This window comes from Petaurus breviceps, unplaced genomic scaffold, assembly GCF_028583685.1.
Source record: "Petaurus breviceps papuanus isolate PSGF00001 unplaced genomic scaffold, PetGlider_PUasm1.0 37, whole genome shotgun sequence".
Lineage (NCBI taxonomy): Eukaryota > Metazoa > Chordata > Mammalia > Diprotodontia > Petauridae > Petaurus > Petaurus breviceps.
In genome coordinates this window covers 107,099,723-107,118,279 of record NW_027186296.1, presented here as the reverse complement: position 1 = coordinate 107,118,279, position 18,557 = coordinate 107,099,723, and the positions used below count along the sequence as shown (strand labels likewise).

Below are 18,557 nucleotides of genomic sequence, written 5' to 3'. Positions count from 1 at the left end.
GGATTACAAAATTAGTAAAAACATGAATGTATTTTAAAAAATTGAAATATCTGATGGAAGGCAAGTAGTGGAAGGAAGGAAGAAAAGAGAAAGAGAAGCAAGAAATTTCACATATTGACTGAGAGGAGGAGGAATGAAGACAGGGAGAGAGCAAAGAAGAAAGGAGAAAAGAAAACAAAGGACAGGAAGAGAAAAGGGAGGAAAGAAGGGCGTTACTTAATGCTTAAAAAAAATTAAAATGTTAAATAATGGCTAGCATTGATATAGCACTGTAGTAGGCACGGTGCTAAGGTGTTTCCAAATAACACTCGGGCCAAGCTGTAGGAATCCTGAACGCAGCTCAGATAAGGGCTTTAGACTTAACTGAGATCAGAGTTCTTAAAATTTCAGATTTCCAAGAGATTCGTTTTTCCTCTCCCCACTCTCTCATCCTCCAACTCGTTTCTGGGTTATGAGAGTCTGTGTGGAGATAGAGAGGGTATTAAGAATATGTGTGGGAAAATCACTGACAAGATGGAGCCTATGGTCAGAAAGACCTCTCTTCGAATAGGCAAAACTTCTTCCCACCCTACCCCCACAACTGCATCCACGGTGAGAGGTCGCTTAGCCATTGGGATGTCCTTCCCCACATCTGCGTTCTAATCAGAGGGACACATACCTTCCCTAGCAACCTGGCTTCCTGGGTGCATCTGCCTTTGCACAGAGAGGCCCTCCATCAATGTCTGGAATTGGACTGAATTAAATTTAAAAAGCAGCCCCCAAAGAATCTGGCCATCGGGGCCATGGAAACGCTTTCGTTCATATCCATCCCAGGTTTGTTTCCAAACAAAGTATTTTCTGCTCCTGTGTAGACCTAGTTTTCGATTAGATTTCTCTGTCCCCTCCCCACCCCCCTCCTACCCTACCCTTAGTCTTCCTAGGTCTTTATGGACAATACTAAAACTGGCTCATTCAAGTGTGCATCTCAGTCAAAGGAACAAATAACAATAATAATAGCCTTACTTAATTAGTGATTTTAAATACATTGGCATTGGCTCCTCACTTCAAACCGGTGCTCTAGGCAGAACAGATATTGTGTATCTGCCCCGTTTGACCGCCCTTGGTCACGCTTCTGGTGAGCTCTTCCACTTTCAAATTCCTAGTCCTGGGCCCTTTCCACTAAATACTGGCTTTTCATAAGAAGTAGCAGCTCCTTGGTTCCATGTCTGCCAGATGCTTTGGCTTTGGTTTTCTTTGGGCCCGGATCTTTGATTTCATTGCTGTGGGGCAACTCATTCCTTCAATGCAGATCAACAGCTTGCTTGTTATTTTATTACCTTAAAGAATTGTCTATTTAAATGAGGTATTAAATGACTTAGTGACTGTTCGTGGTCGAGCAGCTAGTGTGTGTCAGTCAGCACTTAAAATACAGTGACCTTATGGAGCCCAAGGTCAGCCCTCTATGCATGTTACAAATCTGAGAGAAACAGAGACACAGAGACAAAGAGATCTCCTACACAGTATAGATGTCATATATCTTTTATGTAGATCTCTCTATATAGATATCTTCTAAATTTGCATTTAGATATATGTCTTTAAATTTGCAAAGCCCTTCATACACATTATTTAATCCTTTTAGCAATCCTATGAAGCAGCAGTTATCACTCCCATTTGGTAGAAGAGGAATTTGAACCTGAGAGAGGTTAAGTCATGTCCCAAGGTCAGAGGCAGTATTTGCTCCTCATTTTGTTCTGACTTCAAGAGGAGCGAGCTAAGAAAAGCAAGTCAACAATGTCTCTCCCAGAAGACTTCCTATTCAAAGCTATCATCCATAAAGTTGGCTTGCAATTTTCATTCACCCCAGTTAAATCTTTAGGAAAGGACACCTTGCCAAAACTCCACAACTTCATTCATATCTGTACCCATCTCTCCACTAAAAATCTCCACTTAAGTCATCATTCTAATCCAGGCCCTCAGCACTTCTCCCCTACACTACTGTGATAGCTTTATAATTTGGTCTACCTTACCCTCTGGCTTTTCCCTTTTCCAACCCACCACTTCTATCCAGATTGTTATTCCTACAGCACGGGTCTAGTCTTGTCACATATATGCTGGAGAAGCTCCACTGGCTTCCAATTTTCCATAGGATAAAATAAAAATTCTTCTGGTATTTGAAATCCTTTTCAATATAGCTCTAGGTTCTAGGTTCTTTGAACATTCTTCTAGGCTCATTGAACATTCTTCTCCTTCCCATATGCTAGGTTGCAGCCAAACTTGCCATATTTGCCCTTCCCTCTTCTACTCCCTGGCTTTTCAGCTGTCTGTCCTCCGGATGCCAGGAATTCATTCCCTCCTTACTTCTGATTCATGATTTCTAGCTTCCTTCAAGGGTCATTTCCCACCAAAGTCCTCTTCTCAAACATCTGTATATTTCACACAAGATAGTAGAAGCTCCCACCCCCCTTTTTTTTGTCTTTGCATTTGTCCTGGCACAAGCACTGAATGCTTGTGGGCTGAATGAATGAATGAGTGAAGGGACACCCTTAAAGTATTTCAGAAATAAACATGTTATGGGGTGGCTAGGTGGTGAAGTGAATAGAGCACCGGCCCTGGAATCAGGAGGACCTGAGTTCAAATGTGACCTCAGACGCTTGACACACTTACTAGCTGTGTGACTTTGGGCAAGTCACTTAATCCCAATTGCCCTCCAAAAAAGAAAAAAGAAAGAAATGAACATATTATAAACAAGGGGGAGAGGGAAAGTGAAAAGAAAAATCTTAGACTAGAAGGAAGCCACGATGGAGAGGAAGTTATGACTGAACAACAACAAAATTGGAAGAAAACCTGATCAAACGTCTGTATATTTTAAGTATAAGATTCCAAGCATCTGGATGACTGTTAGTCTGTTTTCCCTATTTTCCCATCCAATGTCATCCCCAGCCAGGCCCCGATCCATTTTGTCTGTGCATTATGTGTAAAGTCTCACCATTCAATTTTGTAGGAAAGATACACTCCTGGTATGCTGACATATGACAGCCCAGTTGAAACCTGAACCTGGAAGAAGAGTTCTTATCCCAGAGAGAGAGAAGCAGCTTAGAAAGAAAAAGAAAAGCATTGACCTTGGAGCCAGAAGATCTCCATTCTATTTCTGGCTTTGCAAAACTCAAACAAGTTAACTCTCCTCCGGGAGTCCCAGTTTCCCCATCTGTAAAATGAGGTAGGTTGGGTCTCTCCCATCCCTAGGGGCTCTTCAAGCTCTAAAGATTGCTGCTGAATCTGAGTTTCATTTCCTCAAATCTAAATCCATTTCTTTGAATACAATGCCCTCTCCCAGATTAATTGAAATGAATATTCAGAGCTGTGAAGCCGGGAAAGAGCAGGGTGATTGGTTTGAAAGTGAATTGATCCTTTTGGACTCATTCTATCAATAATCTAGTCTATCAGAAATGATTTCCTCTTTTCCCACCAGAAATGGTACCTTATCACCTTCCCTGAGTTGGAGAGACCATAAAAACTAGGCAAAAGAGGTCTTAGGCAATTATTCTTCATCAAAAATCCTCCCCACAGAGCTGGCAGTCCCTGAAAGTGAGGCTGTTTATAGAGTCAAAGTACATGGTGCACTGAAATCAATATCCTATTAAGTGAGCGAGGGCTTTGAATATCAAAGAAGGATGAACGGGATCGTTTGGGCTATAAGAACATGACCCAGAGGATTAATCACACACTGTCATGTAGAAATTGGGGCAATTCTCCCAATCATTAACGTGCTGCTTACAGAAATGTGCTCTGCTGTTTGTCTTTCTGCTAAATGATAACCGTTTTCAAGTTGGATCTCCTGATAAAAGAGTTAAAAACAAGACCAGAGCTGTGTTATAAAGGTCATACATGCTGATTCAACATTAAATAGCCAGGAGGCAAACAAATAAAAAATGCTTGGATTGTGGGCAGGATTCATACCTTATTAATAACACAGCTGAAATGTGGGCACAGAAATGAATGATTGTCAGAATCTTTCCCACCCAAGTTGGGAAAACCAAAAGGAGGTGTGTGTCCTCCATTTGTGTTTAACACATGCTTATAGACCTGATAGAGAACTGAGTGGGGTGCTGGAATCTTCCTCACACCTGGCCTGACGTCCCATAAAATCTGTGTTCCAGACTCTAGCTCTGTGGTAACTTGGGCTAGTGGCTACATCCCCAATTGGCTTCAATTTCCTCACTTCTAAAAATGAAGTGATAAAGATCATAAATTAATAAAGTCACCTAGTACCAAAGAGGTAATAAGTGCCAGAGAAGGGATTCGAACCTGTGGCCTGTAATGACAGCAGGACTACTTTTATGACATATCACACCCACTCCCCCCCTCCTTCCCCAGCATTAGACTAGGTCTAGGAAATCTTTAAGATCCCATCCAACCCAAAATAGCAAACATTTATTACATGTCTACCATATGCAAAGAACAGCGCAGAACACTGGGTATATACAGACAAAATGAAAAATACTCCCTGCCCTCAATGAGCTTACATTCTACTGCCCTATGGACCTTGCCTGGTTTTGGATATGCTGAAATAGGGAAATGTCCTTGTGTGGGAGAGTAGCCTTCAGTAAAACCCAGATTTAACTCGGCTGAGTTTCTATTGACAATTGAGAGTCCCACAGCCTTTCTCTACCCCCCCCCCCCCAATTCTCATGCTGAAGCTATTTGTGAACCATAAACATTAACCAGGGGTTATCTCCAGGAGCAATGCGCACACACTGATTTCGGAATTGCTTTAATTCAGTAATCAGTCCACAAGCTTCTTGTTCCCTAAAATCACATACAGATTTTATTTTCAGCCCAAAATCAACTATGACCTTTGAAATCAGTGATACAATTCCACTCAAAGGGTCAGTTGGTGCATCTGGAAGGGTGGGACTGGGCAAACACTCCCAGGGGTCCTGATGGGGGGGGCGGTCAGGGAGACTCTGAGCTGGGTCACAACAAGGAAAGAAATTTGGAAGAAGGGTATTTGAAGGACCCCTGGGGGGTGAGGGATCCTAGACTACTGGTTGGGAGACCTGGGATTTAGTCTTAGCTTTGCCATTAAGAATTGGATGGCAGAAATAAAAAAAAAGGAATTGGATATCACTGGATGTCATTTCTGACCCTTGGTTTCCTCATCTGTCAAATGGGGCTGAGTTCCAAAGTAATTTCTAGCCCTAAAAACTCTCTGTGCTAACCTTGAATGCTGCTTTAGACTTCAAGACTTGATCCCCATGAGGAAACCTAAAGAGATAAGACTGAACCATTCTGAACAGACCCATCACCATAATCCAAGTTGCCTACTATGTACCTATCCCCTATAGGAGTCTCAGTAGACTCAGAGGGATTTCAGAAGAAAAAGTAGAGCATCCCAATGCTGAGATGTACCTTGAGGTAGGAGAGAGGGGGAACGGCACCCTCCCAGTCAGTGCCTGAACAACTATAATCAATCAAATGGAACTTTGATTGCTTCTTGTCTAAGACTAAGTGGATTAGATTGAAGGGAATAAATTGGGTCTCCTTAAAATTCTTCCTGACCTAGGGTCAGTCAAGACTACTGCTCTCAGTCAGGGCAGTGATTCCAGAGCCTCCTCACTTACTGCCCATCAGCACTGGCCACCTCCTCCAAATCGCTTCAGCCTTCATCAACATCCTGAATTCTGCTCATCAACGCTCAGATATCTCACCCATATATTCATTCTTCCCTTTAACATATATGTACTTTTACCCATTCATCTTCCTGTCCTTTCTGACTGATCATTCAACTAAAAAACAAAGCTGCTAATTTTAACTGAAAACTTGCAATGCCAAGATCCTCATTTCTGACCTCTAGGCTGGTATCTAAAGGACCCTGTCTCCCACCCACAGACTCAGAGGAGAGAGGGAACAGGCATTTATTGATAATAGCACCTACTATGTGCTATTTTTAAAAAATTGACATTTACAAGTGTCAAGCACTTTACAAATATTTCGTTTGATCCTCACAACAATCCTGGGAAGGAGGTGCTATTATTATCTAATTTTACAGTTGAGGAAACTAAGGCAGAGGTTAAGTGACTTGCCCAGGTCACACAGCTAAGGCTATATTTGAATGCAGGTCTTCCTGACTCCAGGCTGCATTACCCTACCCAGTGCATCAACTAGCTGCCTCTAGACACAGGCCAATGCCCTGCTGCTGAGATTTTCTGTCCAGTGCCCAGCTTAGGAGAGGGGCAGAGGGGAAGCTATGTAATGGACAGAGACACTCTTAGGATCTGGGACTGTATTCACAGAAGCGCAGCTTCCAGGAATGAGGCAGTCTCCTGTGTACTCTGACCTGGTCAGACCACAACTGGAGTATTATGTTTAGATCTGGGCACCACAAGGCATTGATAAGCTGGAATGTCCAACTAGGCAGGTCAGCCAGGATGGTGAAGGTCCTTTTAGTCCTCGTCCTGGGAGGACTAGCGGAAGAAACCAGGATATTTAGCTTGGAGAGGACAGGGAGAAGAGACGTGATGGCTACTTATTCTGTTTGGGGCAATGGAAGTTGCAAAGAGGCAAATTTATTCTTGACTTCAAGGGAAAACCTTCCTAACAATTACAAGTGCCCCAAAGTGGAATAGGCTTCCCTTCCATTGGAGCAGAGGCTATAAGACCTCTTTGAAATGGGCTTCTTTTCTGGTTGAACTCTACAGCGGTTAAGGTCCCTTCCAACTCTCAGATTCTACGATTTCTGTGAGCTGAGACCGATGTCCCTTTCAAAGGTTTTGCTTGTTCAACCATTCACTCAGGATCGGGCGATCTGGCTTCTCTGTACCTGAGTCTAGCCCCTTTTTTTCCCAGCCAGATCTTAGACACTTAAAAGACATCTTAAAACTTAAGATCAACTGTCAGAGAGACACTAGGATTTATCATTTAAAGACCATCACTAGCCTAGCTCCCTCATTTTACTGAGGAGGAAACCGGGACCTAGGGAGGTTCAGAAACTTGACGAGGATTATCGTCAGTTTATGGCTAACCTTTTTTCCCCATTAGTCTTTCCTTCTGTCTCAAAGAAACCTGTTTCTAGAAGCCTCTAGCTGAACATTGTGATGGGGGATTGGCTAGGGGGGCACTGTTGACTCAGGCAGGTCAAGGGCGACCAGAGACCAGCCAAAGGCTCCTACTACAAATCAATCAATACAACCTGGGTAGCTGCTGGGGAAAAGGGTGGGGGTGGGGGACTCCTAAGGGCAGGCCCACTCACTTTCAGTTCTGTTCTTCGACTTTCTCTTTCTAAACAGACTGACCATTTGTACTTATCTGATGGTTCTCAGAATTGTGGCTCTCATTTTCTCCAAGGGTCACTTCTCAATAATAGCTATGAGCTTTGCCCAGGTAAAGTCTCCCCCAATACCAATTAACATTATCCTGGAAAGGTGCTAGGCTCAACTCATTCTCACACATTTGCATGAAGTGACAGGAAGGACTGGGATCGAGCAAATACAAATACCAATCCCCCCTTGCAACCAACACCCCAGCACCAGTAAAAATTCAATCCTTAGCCTGAGTTTAGCTCAGCCTGGAGGATTTAGCAAGTTCTGACCGAATGAAAGAAAGCCATGGAAGCTTTCAACTGATTGATCCATCAGTGAATTTGTTTTATAGACACATTTCTCAGTTAAAAAAAAAAAAGACACTGGCTTGTTAGGTTGTCATCGATTTTTTTTGACAGTTAAGAAGTATGTACACAATATAAACAATGAACAATATAAAACCACAAAGAATTATCTACAATCTACATACACATATATAATTCAACCTGCTACTTTGAGTATATTTGAGATTAGTTTTGGTGACTGATGTGTCAGTTTCTCTTCAATGGCCTGTCACCCTTTATCACAGTTTCTTGTCAAATAGTTACTGGAAGATAAACAACAGCACAGAAGGCAGCATCTTACCCAGAGTATTTTACCGACAAAAGAGCAGGATTAACAGGCAAATCTCTGAAATGATTCCAAGTTTAACCAGGTTTGAGACAGGTGCTTCGAGACTTTTAGATAAAAATTTAAAAAACAGTTCGCTTTTAAAAAAGTGACATCTAGAAAACCTGGATTCAGGACCTGGTCTAGCCTCGGACACTTCATGAACAAGGAATCTCCCATGGTGCTAAGTAGATCATAGATCTGGATTAGGAAAAACATCAATACGGAAAGTCTAATTAAACTTTTAATGCTATATATTGTGGTGTTGTTTTTTTTTTAATTAAACCAAGAATTTGGTTAGCCGGCTGTGGCGATTTGCTTCAGGAAGTATATTTAATCATTTCAAAATCAATTTTAGCGTAACAACTTAAAATCAAAACTTATTTCTTTGGTAAAAAAAAAAAAATCAAGACTAACATGGGTATTTGTTAACTTAGCCAGAGCACCACATTATTTAGTTTTTTGATAGGAGAGAAAGTGAATTCCCTTTGGTTCATTTTTTTCCCCTTAGCTCTTCTTTAGAGATCATAAATTTAAAGGAAAATAAGGGCTATTATCCCCAAGTCCAGTTTTGCTCAGTTTCCAGGTGTCCATTCATAATCATCCTGCCTGGTAATAGCCTTTATCTCCCTCAATGTCCACTTCCTGATCAGAATCCTCTGAAATCTCTGACTCCAGGTCTTCCTGGGAAGCAAGGGAGGGAGAACACTGTGAGTTATCCAGAGAAAGGTCTTTTGTCTGGTCACTGGGCAAACAGCTATCTTGTCTCTGATCACAGTGTCGGTCTGGATTTTCCAAATCTTCTTTTTTGTTCTGAGGGTTCTCCTATATAAAAGGAATAAAAATGGGGGTAGGATGTGGAGTAATGAAAAATGAACTGTCTATAATTTTGGCTTTAGAATTCACGTCTGGTCTTTAATACCATCAGGTCTTGTTAAGAAGTGTTCAGTTACTGGTGGCTTACTGAGGCAGACTGTCAAAAGCTTAAAGTCTCAGTTTTGGGGTGAAAAGGTTGTATTTGACACATTCATTTCTCCCTAGTGGCTCCTGCCCTCCTCATGGAAATTATTCTGTATGTACTCATCTATTTACTTTTTGTTCCCCTTTCGGGCTGGGACCAGTCTGCGCCGCCCCCCCCCCCCATCTACTTGCTCAATTAGTCCCTTTTGAATTAATGAATTTTACAGGAAGAAATCATTCTTTCAACACCAAATCGAGGTTAAAATCTTCCAAAGACTGAAGAAGTCACCAGGAATATACCTCCATAATAGAATTATACTAATTCAGTATTTAGCTCCAGCCCAATCCAGTGCTTTCAAGATTATCTGAAGAAATTAATTTTTTTTTTGCATTCACTAGATGCGTTAACATGATTTATCCACTAATAAGATTTTCTAGACTTAAAAAAAATATACCAGCACTGTAAAATGAATTAAAGAATACTTTCAAAATGATTGGAGTCCCTACGGAGTGAAGTTTAAATAAGCAGGAGGTTTGAGCAGAGAAGTTATGGTCAGCCAGGAAGGTGGGGGTGGGGTGGGGAAAGACAGTCCAGCTGTAGGGCTAGCAGTCTCAGAGGAAGGCTTTCAGCATTACAGAAGATTGTCCATGGAGGAGAGGCAGAGCCGCCTATACCAATTCGAGGCAATCAGCCATTAAAGTACATACAGATTTGGTAACTTGCACCTAACTGAGAGGAAAGTAGTCCCTGTTTGTTTAAAATCCAAAAAAGAACAAACAAAAACCCTGGGGGGGACAGTCCAAATTACTTGGGCACTACTAAAATAGGCAAAAACAAAACAAAACAACCCAGAGTACAAATTGGAATCAAGATTTTTCCACCCACTTGGAACTAAATGACTAGTGAATGAATTTTGCAATCATGTATACATAAAACAAAACTTTTAACGTTTTATTATTGAAATTTTCCATTTTCTACTAAAATGGAGGCCACATATACACAATAAAGTGGAATGGAGAGCTCAGCAATTAACCAGGTAACTTTGATCAGTGCAGATTGCCACAAATCGAATTCTTGATTCTTAACTGCAGGAAAGCTTTAACAAACTTTGTAACCGAATTAGAGGGATAATTGCCTTTTAGTTCAGTTCAACAATTCCATTCCATTCAACAAACATTAATTAAGTAACAACTATATGTCAAGCATGGCGTGGGCTTGGAGACAAAAAGGGACCAACTGTCTTCCTCCCGCCCCCTTCTTGGGTCTCCCACTCCCCACCCCCCTTTTGAGCAGACCCGAGCTTTATTCTCCCGAGGAAAAGCTTCAATAGCATTTGCAAACCCGATAGGATATTTTCTCGCATGTATTTCAGAACGCCCTCTTCATTTATAGCCTGGACTTAAGCCGGGCTAAGGGGCAGGAGTTAAAAATAGTTGATATTTTCATTGTGTGTGCAGCCGATCAAATAGTCTCTAAGGTGTTTGTTTCCTTCTATTTACCTACCAGTCCTGCCTGGTTTTATTATAATTGTGTCAATAGAAGAAACAATATTCTCCCCAAAGATAACTGCTTAAGTAATTTACTGGCAATTACTTTATCTTTCCTGCGTTAATTAGATAAACAACATATGGGTTTATAAAACAATTAGCGTGGTTCTTTAATAGGCAGTGTGTGAAACCCCCACGGTAATGGCCACCGGGACTGACTGCATTAGGTGCTTTTAGCGTTAGTGCCGCCTGGTCGCATCCCACTGGATTCCAAAAAGACTATTTGCCTTTTTAATCAAGATGAAGAGGCTAAATAGCCTCGGGGATGACTTTTGCATACAACCTCGAATAGGTATCTCGTTAGAAGATAAGATCATTAAAAGAGTTATTGCTATAGTAACCATACCGTGCCTCGTACCTGCTTTAGCCTTCTCCACTTGGCTCGCCGATTCTGAAACCAGGTTTTGACCTAGAGAGAGCGACAGAAAGTGACCCGTTGTCACGTGTTCGGGATGCAGACCTTCGAGAAGGCCCTTTAAAGGAGCATCTGGTGCAGGTGTTGGGGGGAGCGTAGGACATTTGGATCCGGGGACAAAACTAGTGGCTGCAGGATGCGGGCGGTTAGCAAGTGTTTATGGAGCCCTTCTGCAAAGCACCGGTGCTCACAACAGCTAGTGCCAGCATTATTATCTCCATTTAACAGGTAAAAAATGAGGCTTAAGAAATTTCTAGAAGAGCTTCAGATAAGTTCAATTAATGACAAGGTACCAGCTGTACCCAGGTGGTTTCCTTTTTGATCTTCACATCTGCCAACTAATGTATTTCATGGTTTATATGTAGGAAGTCAAGTTAATTGATTTATAGGTCATCTAAGGAAACAATTGTTTAACAAAGAAAATGAGGCTTAAGTGACTTGTCATTTAAGATAGCAAGAGTCAAAGTCACAGATGGTTCCTTAGATCATCCACTATACCATAATGACTCCCTAGTCATGTAAGCTATCTTGAAAATGTCAAAATAATTTAAAGATTCGGGGTAAATCTTTCTTCAACGTTCACCTAAATAGGTACTAAGACTTTTGGATTAGGCACACCCAGCTTGGACCATCCTTTCTTGCTCTCTCATCTACCCCACTCAGTCCCACTGTTTTCACAGCAGTCCCAAGGAATTATGTCTCAAAGCTCACCTGCCTCTCACTCAGTTGTAACATCTTGGCAAGGCGCTTCCTCTCAGGTGGGGAAAGGTATTTCTGAGTCTCAAACTTCTTTTCCAATTCGATGGTTTGGTCATTGGAGAACCTTACTTGTCCTCCCTTTCTTTTGTGTAGTGGCCTCTGCATGAAGGGGCCCCAGAGAAGGGGTTTGCCTGTTGGTGAGGAGAGATATAGGGTCAGAGTGACCTTGACTATCCCAAGCACCAAGACTCCAGTCCTTCCTTTCTTTAAATTGGGATAGCGGCCTCCTCCTTGGTCCATTTCTTCAGTTGTCCATAAATAAAAATAATAACTATAAAACATCTACACAGTACTTTAATTTGTACCCAGTGATTTCCCCACAACACTCTCATGAAGTAGGTAATTCATTTGAGCAATATTACCATCATATCAAAGAAAAATCTGAGCTTCAGAGAACTACAGCAACTTGCCTATTGTCACACAGTTAAGTGTGCGTAGAGATTTCAATTTTAAGGCCTAGGACTCCAAATCAGGGTTCTTTCGGGTGACAAACAAGGCACTCACATTTTTCTCCTTATTCAAGCAAATTCTGGGGATTTTGAATGACAAGCTATTCAGATCTTTAGCTGCAACTTAATGTCATTCTTGAATGACACAAGATGATTAACCATAGCTCATATGTATATAGAAATTTTATATCTGTTATCTAATTTGAGTCTTGGAGTAAAAAAGGTTGGATTGGGGTCCTGACAATGTCACTTACTAACTAACGTTCGTAACGAACCTGATTTCTTTTTAAGTTCCAAATAAAATCCCATCTCCTGCAGGAAATCTTTCCCTGTCACTCTTAATTCTAGTCCCTTCCCTCTTTTAATTCTTTCCTATTTGTCCTGTTTATTTCTTGTTTGTATATATTTGTTTGCCTGTTGTCTCCCCCTTTAAATTGTAGGCAGAGACTTTGTTTCTTTTCGTATCCTCAGCAATTAGCACTGTGCCTAACACATAGTAGGTGCTTGGTAAATGTTTACTGACTGACTGGCTGTATAATCCTTGTTTGGCAATGGAGTAGAACTCAATTACAAATGCGTTGCGATTCCCTCCAAACCTCAGTTTCCTCATCTTTAAAGAGGGAATATGAGTATTTGAAGAACCTACTTTCAAAGATATTTTGAGGAACGAGGTTGTATATGAGATGTTATTCTTAATCTTCCCCAGGCCCACATCACCATTCATCTGCCAAAGACCCTCGGACTGTGGGGGGTTCAAATATACTGGTAGGATTGAATCTCATACCAAAACCACAGAAGTGGCCCCTTACACTATTTCTCTATTAGCCTACGTGGGGCTAACAAAAGCTTTCGTGGGGAAGGAAGAAAGCTATTCCTTGTAAAGGTCCCTGTGCGATTCAGATTTGGCTCGCCTACGTTCCAGGGTGCACTAAGAATTTTCAATCTTCATTAAGTGTGATTCTTCTGGCTCCTCTGATTTCACACCAGGCTCTCCGAGGAGGCCAGTTAAAGCCACCCCTAGGGCTATGGCAACATTTCCGTCAATGTGTTTCCTGTTGGTCTATCTCGAAAAACCCCATGCTTCCTTCTGCTCTTTCACAGTCGTAACCCAAGGAAACTCACTGCATTCTCTAAGCAAACGTCTTCCCCGAGTGCCAGCCTTAGAGATCCTAGGGAGTCAGTTCCAGAGACGACCTAACCTACTCTAACCCAGAAACTTTCGCTGCAGCTGCTGAAATGGGAAAGGGTAGGGGGTCACTCGAGGCAGCTATATGTGGATCCTCTCCTTTAATCTTTCTGTAACTGGGAAAGGCTTCAAACACCACCACTCACTCCATTTGTGAAAAGTTTCTGTTTCCCCCTGCGGCCTGACTGCGTTTTAACCACGCATCCACGAAAATTTACGTAGACCGCAGCAAAACTGAGGCAAGTTTCCTGGGACTAGCTCCTAAACTAGGACTCAGTTGCGATTACTGCCCAACTGGCCAGCAAAGCGCACGGGCCAATAACCAGGCCAAATCAAAAGTAGCGTGCTTGAGCGAGCAGGCTACTGGGCGCGCAGGTTTACTGGGAGCCGGGCCCGCTCACGTCCAGGGATTCCTGTGCTCTTTGGTCAGTCCGTCAAGTAGGTCTGCGTCTGAAACCTTTGAAAATCTAGTATTGTTTTTCGAGATTTTGCTTGCGTCAGCCTACAGACTGGTGCAAAACAGCCTCAAAAAAAAAATAGGAAGCAACTGGTTATTTTAGCTGCCATAAAGTCACATCCCACACAGAGGAAATGAACAATATCAGAAAAACGGATCCCGGCTATCAGAAGTCGAGTGTTTCCTGAATTTGTCTGTATTGAGGATGTCGATAAAATAATCAGCAGTGTGCACGACTCCCGGGGAAGGGGCTGCTCCATGCAGCCAGGAAAACACTTAACAGCTTCTGAAACCAGATTTACTCCTATCGAGAACTCAAGATTTCCTGTATGAACGGAAAGGGTCAGGCTCTTTTCACTGCACAAACTTGTTGAACCAAGTCCAGCCTTGTAAGCACCAGGGCTTCATGAGGCTATCAGTGCCACAAGGGGATCAGGGCTCCCCTGAACCCACTTAATTTCGTGCACCCCTTCAGTTCTGAGTCCTCCACACAAACCGGCCCCGCCGCCTCCCTATGCCGCTTCCCCCATAGAGAACTGACTCTACAGAGAATGCGAGACAATTGTTAAGCTCTCGGTACCGAAAGAGCACAGCTATGCCCAAGTCCAGTGGCTACCCCGAGAGGTCTCCTGTGGGTACCCAGTCTGGTTCCGACCACACATTGCCACAAAGCTATTTATCGTAGGGTCAGTGGGCGAGGTGCAGGAAAACCAATCTGAGTCACCAATGTGGTCAGTGTCTCGACTGAGAACTAGCAAGACCAGAGGGAGGGTAGTCCGAGCCCGGCCAGTCCCTGCTCCCTTCCCTGGGCAGTGCACTCACAGAGGCTGAGGCCGGCGTTTTCTATGGCTTTTTCTATAACTTTCAATTGCTTGCTCCTGGCCGCCCACGCCCTCGCCAAGGACCAGCGCCAACGCCCCAGAGCTGCCGCCAGCGGGTGACACATTCCCCCCCCCCCCTCCACGCTGCCCTCGGCCACCTTACCCAAGGGGTCGTGCCGGAGCAGGGCGTGCGTGTAGTCGTTCACCGTCCGGGGAAAGGGGTAGAGAGGGCCTGCGAAGGTGCCCGCCCCGTAGGTGGCGGCCAGCGCGGCCGGGTGGTGGGGGAAGGCGGGGTGGATCGGCGTGGGCTCGTAGATGGGGGTCCGGTAGGAGGACACGAGGCTGGTGAAGGAGGAATTGGGGGAAGGCAGGGTGGGAGTGGGGGTTGGGGTGGGAGCAGAGGGCGGCAGCGGGGCCCCGGCCCCCCTACCCAGGATGTCCTCGATGTAGAAAGGCGTCGGGTGCACCGGCTGCAGCAGTGGGGTAGGCGCGTACAGGGGAACCCCCACGGCGGCCCCGGGCCCGGGGTGCGGGTATTGCATGGCTGCCGCTTGGCTGACTGGCAGCCCCTCTGTGAGCAGCCCTCCCGCCTCCCGGCGCTACATTTATCCGGGCTTCGAGCTCCCGGCGATAGGCTCGCCCGGGTTCGGGGTGGGGCCGCCTAGTCCCTGTCCCCTTCCTGCCGCAGGGCTCGATGGCCAATGGGGCTGGGCCCCGAGAGCCGCCTCCCGCCCCTGACCCTGGACCGCCCCCCCTCCTTCTCCCTCCCGCGGCTCTCCGCCCCCTGGGAGTCTAGGGGTGCCCTGGTCCTTAGTCCCCAGCCCCTGGCCGCTCCGGGACTCCACTCCAGGCGCGGGGCTATGTACTGTCCTCCCGGGGAGCCCAAGAAGAGGCGGCCCCAGGCTCTCCCAGTCTGCATTCCGAGCCAGCCCGTGTCGTCCCCGGAGGGGAGAGCCCAGGAGGGCGATCGGTAAAGGGGAAGGGCTGGGTGGGGAAGCTGCCAGCTGTAGCTCCTAGCCCTGAGGCCGGGGCGGAGCCATCTACTTACCGGCCCATGTTGGACCATTTTTTACTTCGACTCGTTCGGGGCCGGGACCTGAGCAATCAATTGTCGAAGTTTTGGGTCTGGAGCAGGAGCGAGAGTGGGAGAAGATGCGTCCAGAATCGCCCAGATGTCTTGGGCCCACCCATGCTATGGGACCTCTGCCTGGAGGGGACCTCCTCAGTTGAAGTTCCCGAAACCCAGAGCTTCTGGTAGGGGAAGGAGCCCTGTTTGGGCCCCCCTACCCCGGTCGGGATGGGGGTCTGGTCAATGGTCCTGGGCAGGCGGGGCCCGGGTAGCGCCTTGACACTTTTCCGAATCAAGACTTCCACTTGGGGTGGAAGGTAGGGTGAAGGGGGTACAGTTTAGGTGAGAAACACTAAACCTCGAGTCACAAACGCCTTGAATGTATTTTGGATACAACCGCCTGCGACTACCTAATGCCCTTAACAAGCTAGATTCCTGGTCCTCAGTCACTTCATTGAGTCTTCAAAGGGAAAGCTGGACTTCTTAACTAGGGGACTGAAAATGCTCAACTCTTTCAAAGGGGATTTGAAATTCTAAAATTTTCATTAAATTTTTTTTTTAATTATAAAGTCAAGGGTCTGGACGAGGCAGTGTGGCATAATATATGGATAGAGAGCTAGGCTGACAAACTGGAAGACTTTCCTTCAGCTCGAGCCTCTTACTGTGAACTAGCCGTGGGACCCTGGGCAAATTACCAAACTCTTTCGATACCAATTTCCTCATCCATAAAATGGGGATAATAATGGCACTTGTTGCAATTGCAACAAATCGTATAATTGTTGTGATCTAATTAGATGGCAATTAAAGGCAAAGGAGTTTACAAACTGCAAGCGCTCTATAAATGTTAGCTGTTATTGTTATTAATGACAACAACGATGAAAAAATAGGAGAATGTCTTCCCATACCCTTAGCTTTAAAACAAGGCCAAAATATCCCAAGATTTAGATCTGGAAGAGGGCATAAAAACCATCTAGTCCCTTTGTGGCGTCTGGCGAAACCTAAGGACTCCTCAGAATTCTTAATTGAAGGAAATGCTAAATTTCAGTTAGAAGTTAGTGAAAACAAAGGTGTAATTTTCCTTTCCATCCAGCCAAGTTCATGGACTCCCTGAAAGCTATCCATTGATCCTGGACTCCAGATCCTCATTTTTTATATAAGCAAATAAATGTGAAAGGAAGAGATTTCACTGGAATAGTAGAAATTATGATTGTCAAGTATTTTTTAAACATTCTGTAGTCCAACTACCTTACTTTACAAAATTGGAAACTCTGATTCCAATGATTAAGTCCAATGATTGATCCAAGATCACACAACTACCAATTAGCGGACCTAAACTTTTGGACTCCACATCAGGGTTCTTTACATTTCCTTCAGCCCTCTTTGCAGGACCCCATTTTCCAATCTTTTTTTTTTTTAATCCCTCACAGTTCTCCGGAACTCGGTCGTCTCCCTTTCCAGATGTTTTTTATTGAAATCTCTTCCACGGAAATACTTGGGGGGGGGGGGCAGTTTGGGAAAAAAAAAAAAGACTTAGTGTCCCCCTCGCCTTTAGAACCAGGGAGGCGCTTTTCTGACCAACGCCCCTTTTGCAGGGACTTGACCCGTCTTTGGCTGCATTCCCGGGAGGGCCCTGGTGGCTATTCATCAGCCTTAAAACACCGCTGCCTGGTTTATGCATCCGGGGTTGTCTGCATTCAAAACTACGCATCTGCGAACTAACTCACTGAGAGTTTCCCTCACCTGTGGCAAGGAAGGAAAGTAGGTATCCTTTTGCCCATCTTTCTGAAATTCTCACTTCTGGGACAGAGGCGAGAATTGAAGACAGGATAAATATATATAGGTGACGATATACACACATATTTATGTATACGCGCATACACACGTACGTTAGTAGCCAAGCTGTTTTTAAAGTTATGAACCTAAAGCAGAAACACGCCTTCAAACCATGGATGGAGGTGTTTTGGAAATCAATGAAATTAGACAAAAAACTCTACCGGTTTGTTCTTCAGATAGTTGTACTAGATTCTAATTCCAGCCCTTGAGAAAATCTCTTCTTCTCTTGTGTTGTTAGTGTAAGATTTTGGAGAGGATTTGGGGGGTTGCTTTTTTTTTTTTTATAACGTAGTGGAAAGAGGGCTGACTGAACCCAAATTCTAATCTCACCTGAGCTATTCTGTAGTAGAGGTTGTGGGAGGAGGAGTAATGGGCTGTTTATATAGGACTTTAAGACCGGCAAATCGATTCACATACATTTTTTTTTTTCGTTTGTTCCTCAGCTGATTCGTGAAACTACCACAGATATCGTACCCATTTTATAGACGAGACATACAATTTCAGGTAAGCCACTTCGCCTCAATTTCCTTATATGTAAAATAGAGCGGTTGAACCAGATGATCTCCAAGATCGTTACCAGATTTCAAGGTTAGGTTCCTCATTTTACCATACTCTTAATAGTAGTGACCTTATCTGTAAAATGGGGGGCGATATTTTTATTACTCCCCTCACCCCCTGGGGATTTGGAGGGAAAGTATTTTGTAAACTGTAGCACTAGACAGACTGGCGTTCTGCCTTCGGTTCTTGCTTCCTATGTGGCCCTATGTCAAATGGGACAATAATAATGCCTGTAGTCATGACCCACCAGGGTGACCGTTCAAGGTCTTTTTGTTTCCCTGAAGGTTCACCATAAATGACACATTTCCACCCCCCACCCCCCAATACTCTACTGATTTCCACCATCCCCCACCTGAAACTGTTGTTTTCTCAATTTTTCTTACTGGCCTTTATCTAAATCTCTCTCCCTCTGCTCCTTACATCTCTTCTTCTTCTTCTTCTTCTTCTTCTTCTTCTTCTTCTTCTTCTTCTTCTTCTTCTTCTTCTTCTTCTTCTTCTTCTTCTTCTTCTTCTTCGTCTTCGTCTTCTTCTTCTTCTTCCTCTTTTCTCTCTCTCT

General features: G+C 44.1%; 2 protein-coding genes across 4 annotated transcripts in view; one reads left to right on the top strand and one right to left on the bottom strand.

The window, feature by feature from the left end:
• IDE (insulin degrading enzyme) overlaps positions 1-18,557 on the top strand; it is a 416,199-nt gene that overhangs the window by 190,440 nt on the left and 207,202 nt on the right. The window lies entirely within an intron of this gene.
• Positions 7,666-15,132, bottom strand: HHEX (hematopoietically expressed homeobox). The gene is made up of 4 exons (XM_069097583.1): positions 14,705-15,132; positions 11,581-11,759; positions 10,813-10,863; positions 7,666-8,771 (listed from the first exon to the last, which is right to left on the bottom strand). Exons 1-4 carry the CDS (start codon positions 15,081-15,083, stop codon positions 8,547-8,549), a joined length of 834 nt encoding a protein of 277 aa, XP_068953684.1. The 5' UTR covers positions 15,084-15,132; the 3' UTR covers positions 7,666-8,546.

Bases quoted from the DNA above. Each gene is read 5' to 3' on its own strand.
- HHEX (XM_069097583.1), bottom strand. From the start codon at position 15,083: ATGCAATACCCGCACCCCGGGCCCGGGGCCGCCGTGGGGGTTCCCCTG. The intron at 10,864-11,580 runs GTGAGCTTTGAG...CGCTCTCTCTAG, and splicing joins TACAACTGAGTGAGAGGCAG to GTCAAAACCTGGTTTCAGAA. The intron at 8,772-10,812 runs GTACGAGGCACG...CCTTTTATATAG, and splicing joins AGTGGAGAAGGCTAAAGCAG to GAGAACCCTCAGAACAAAAA.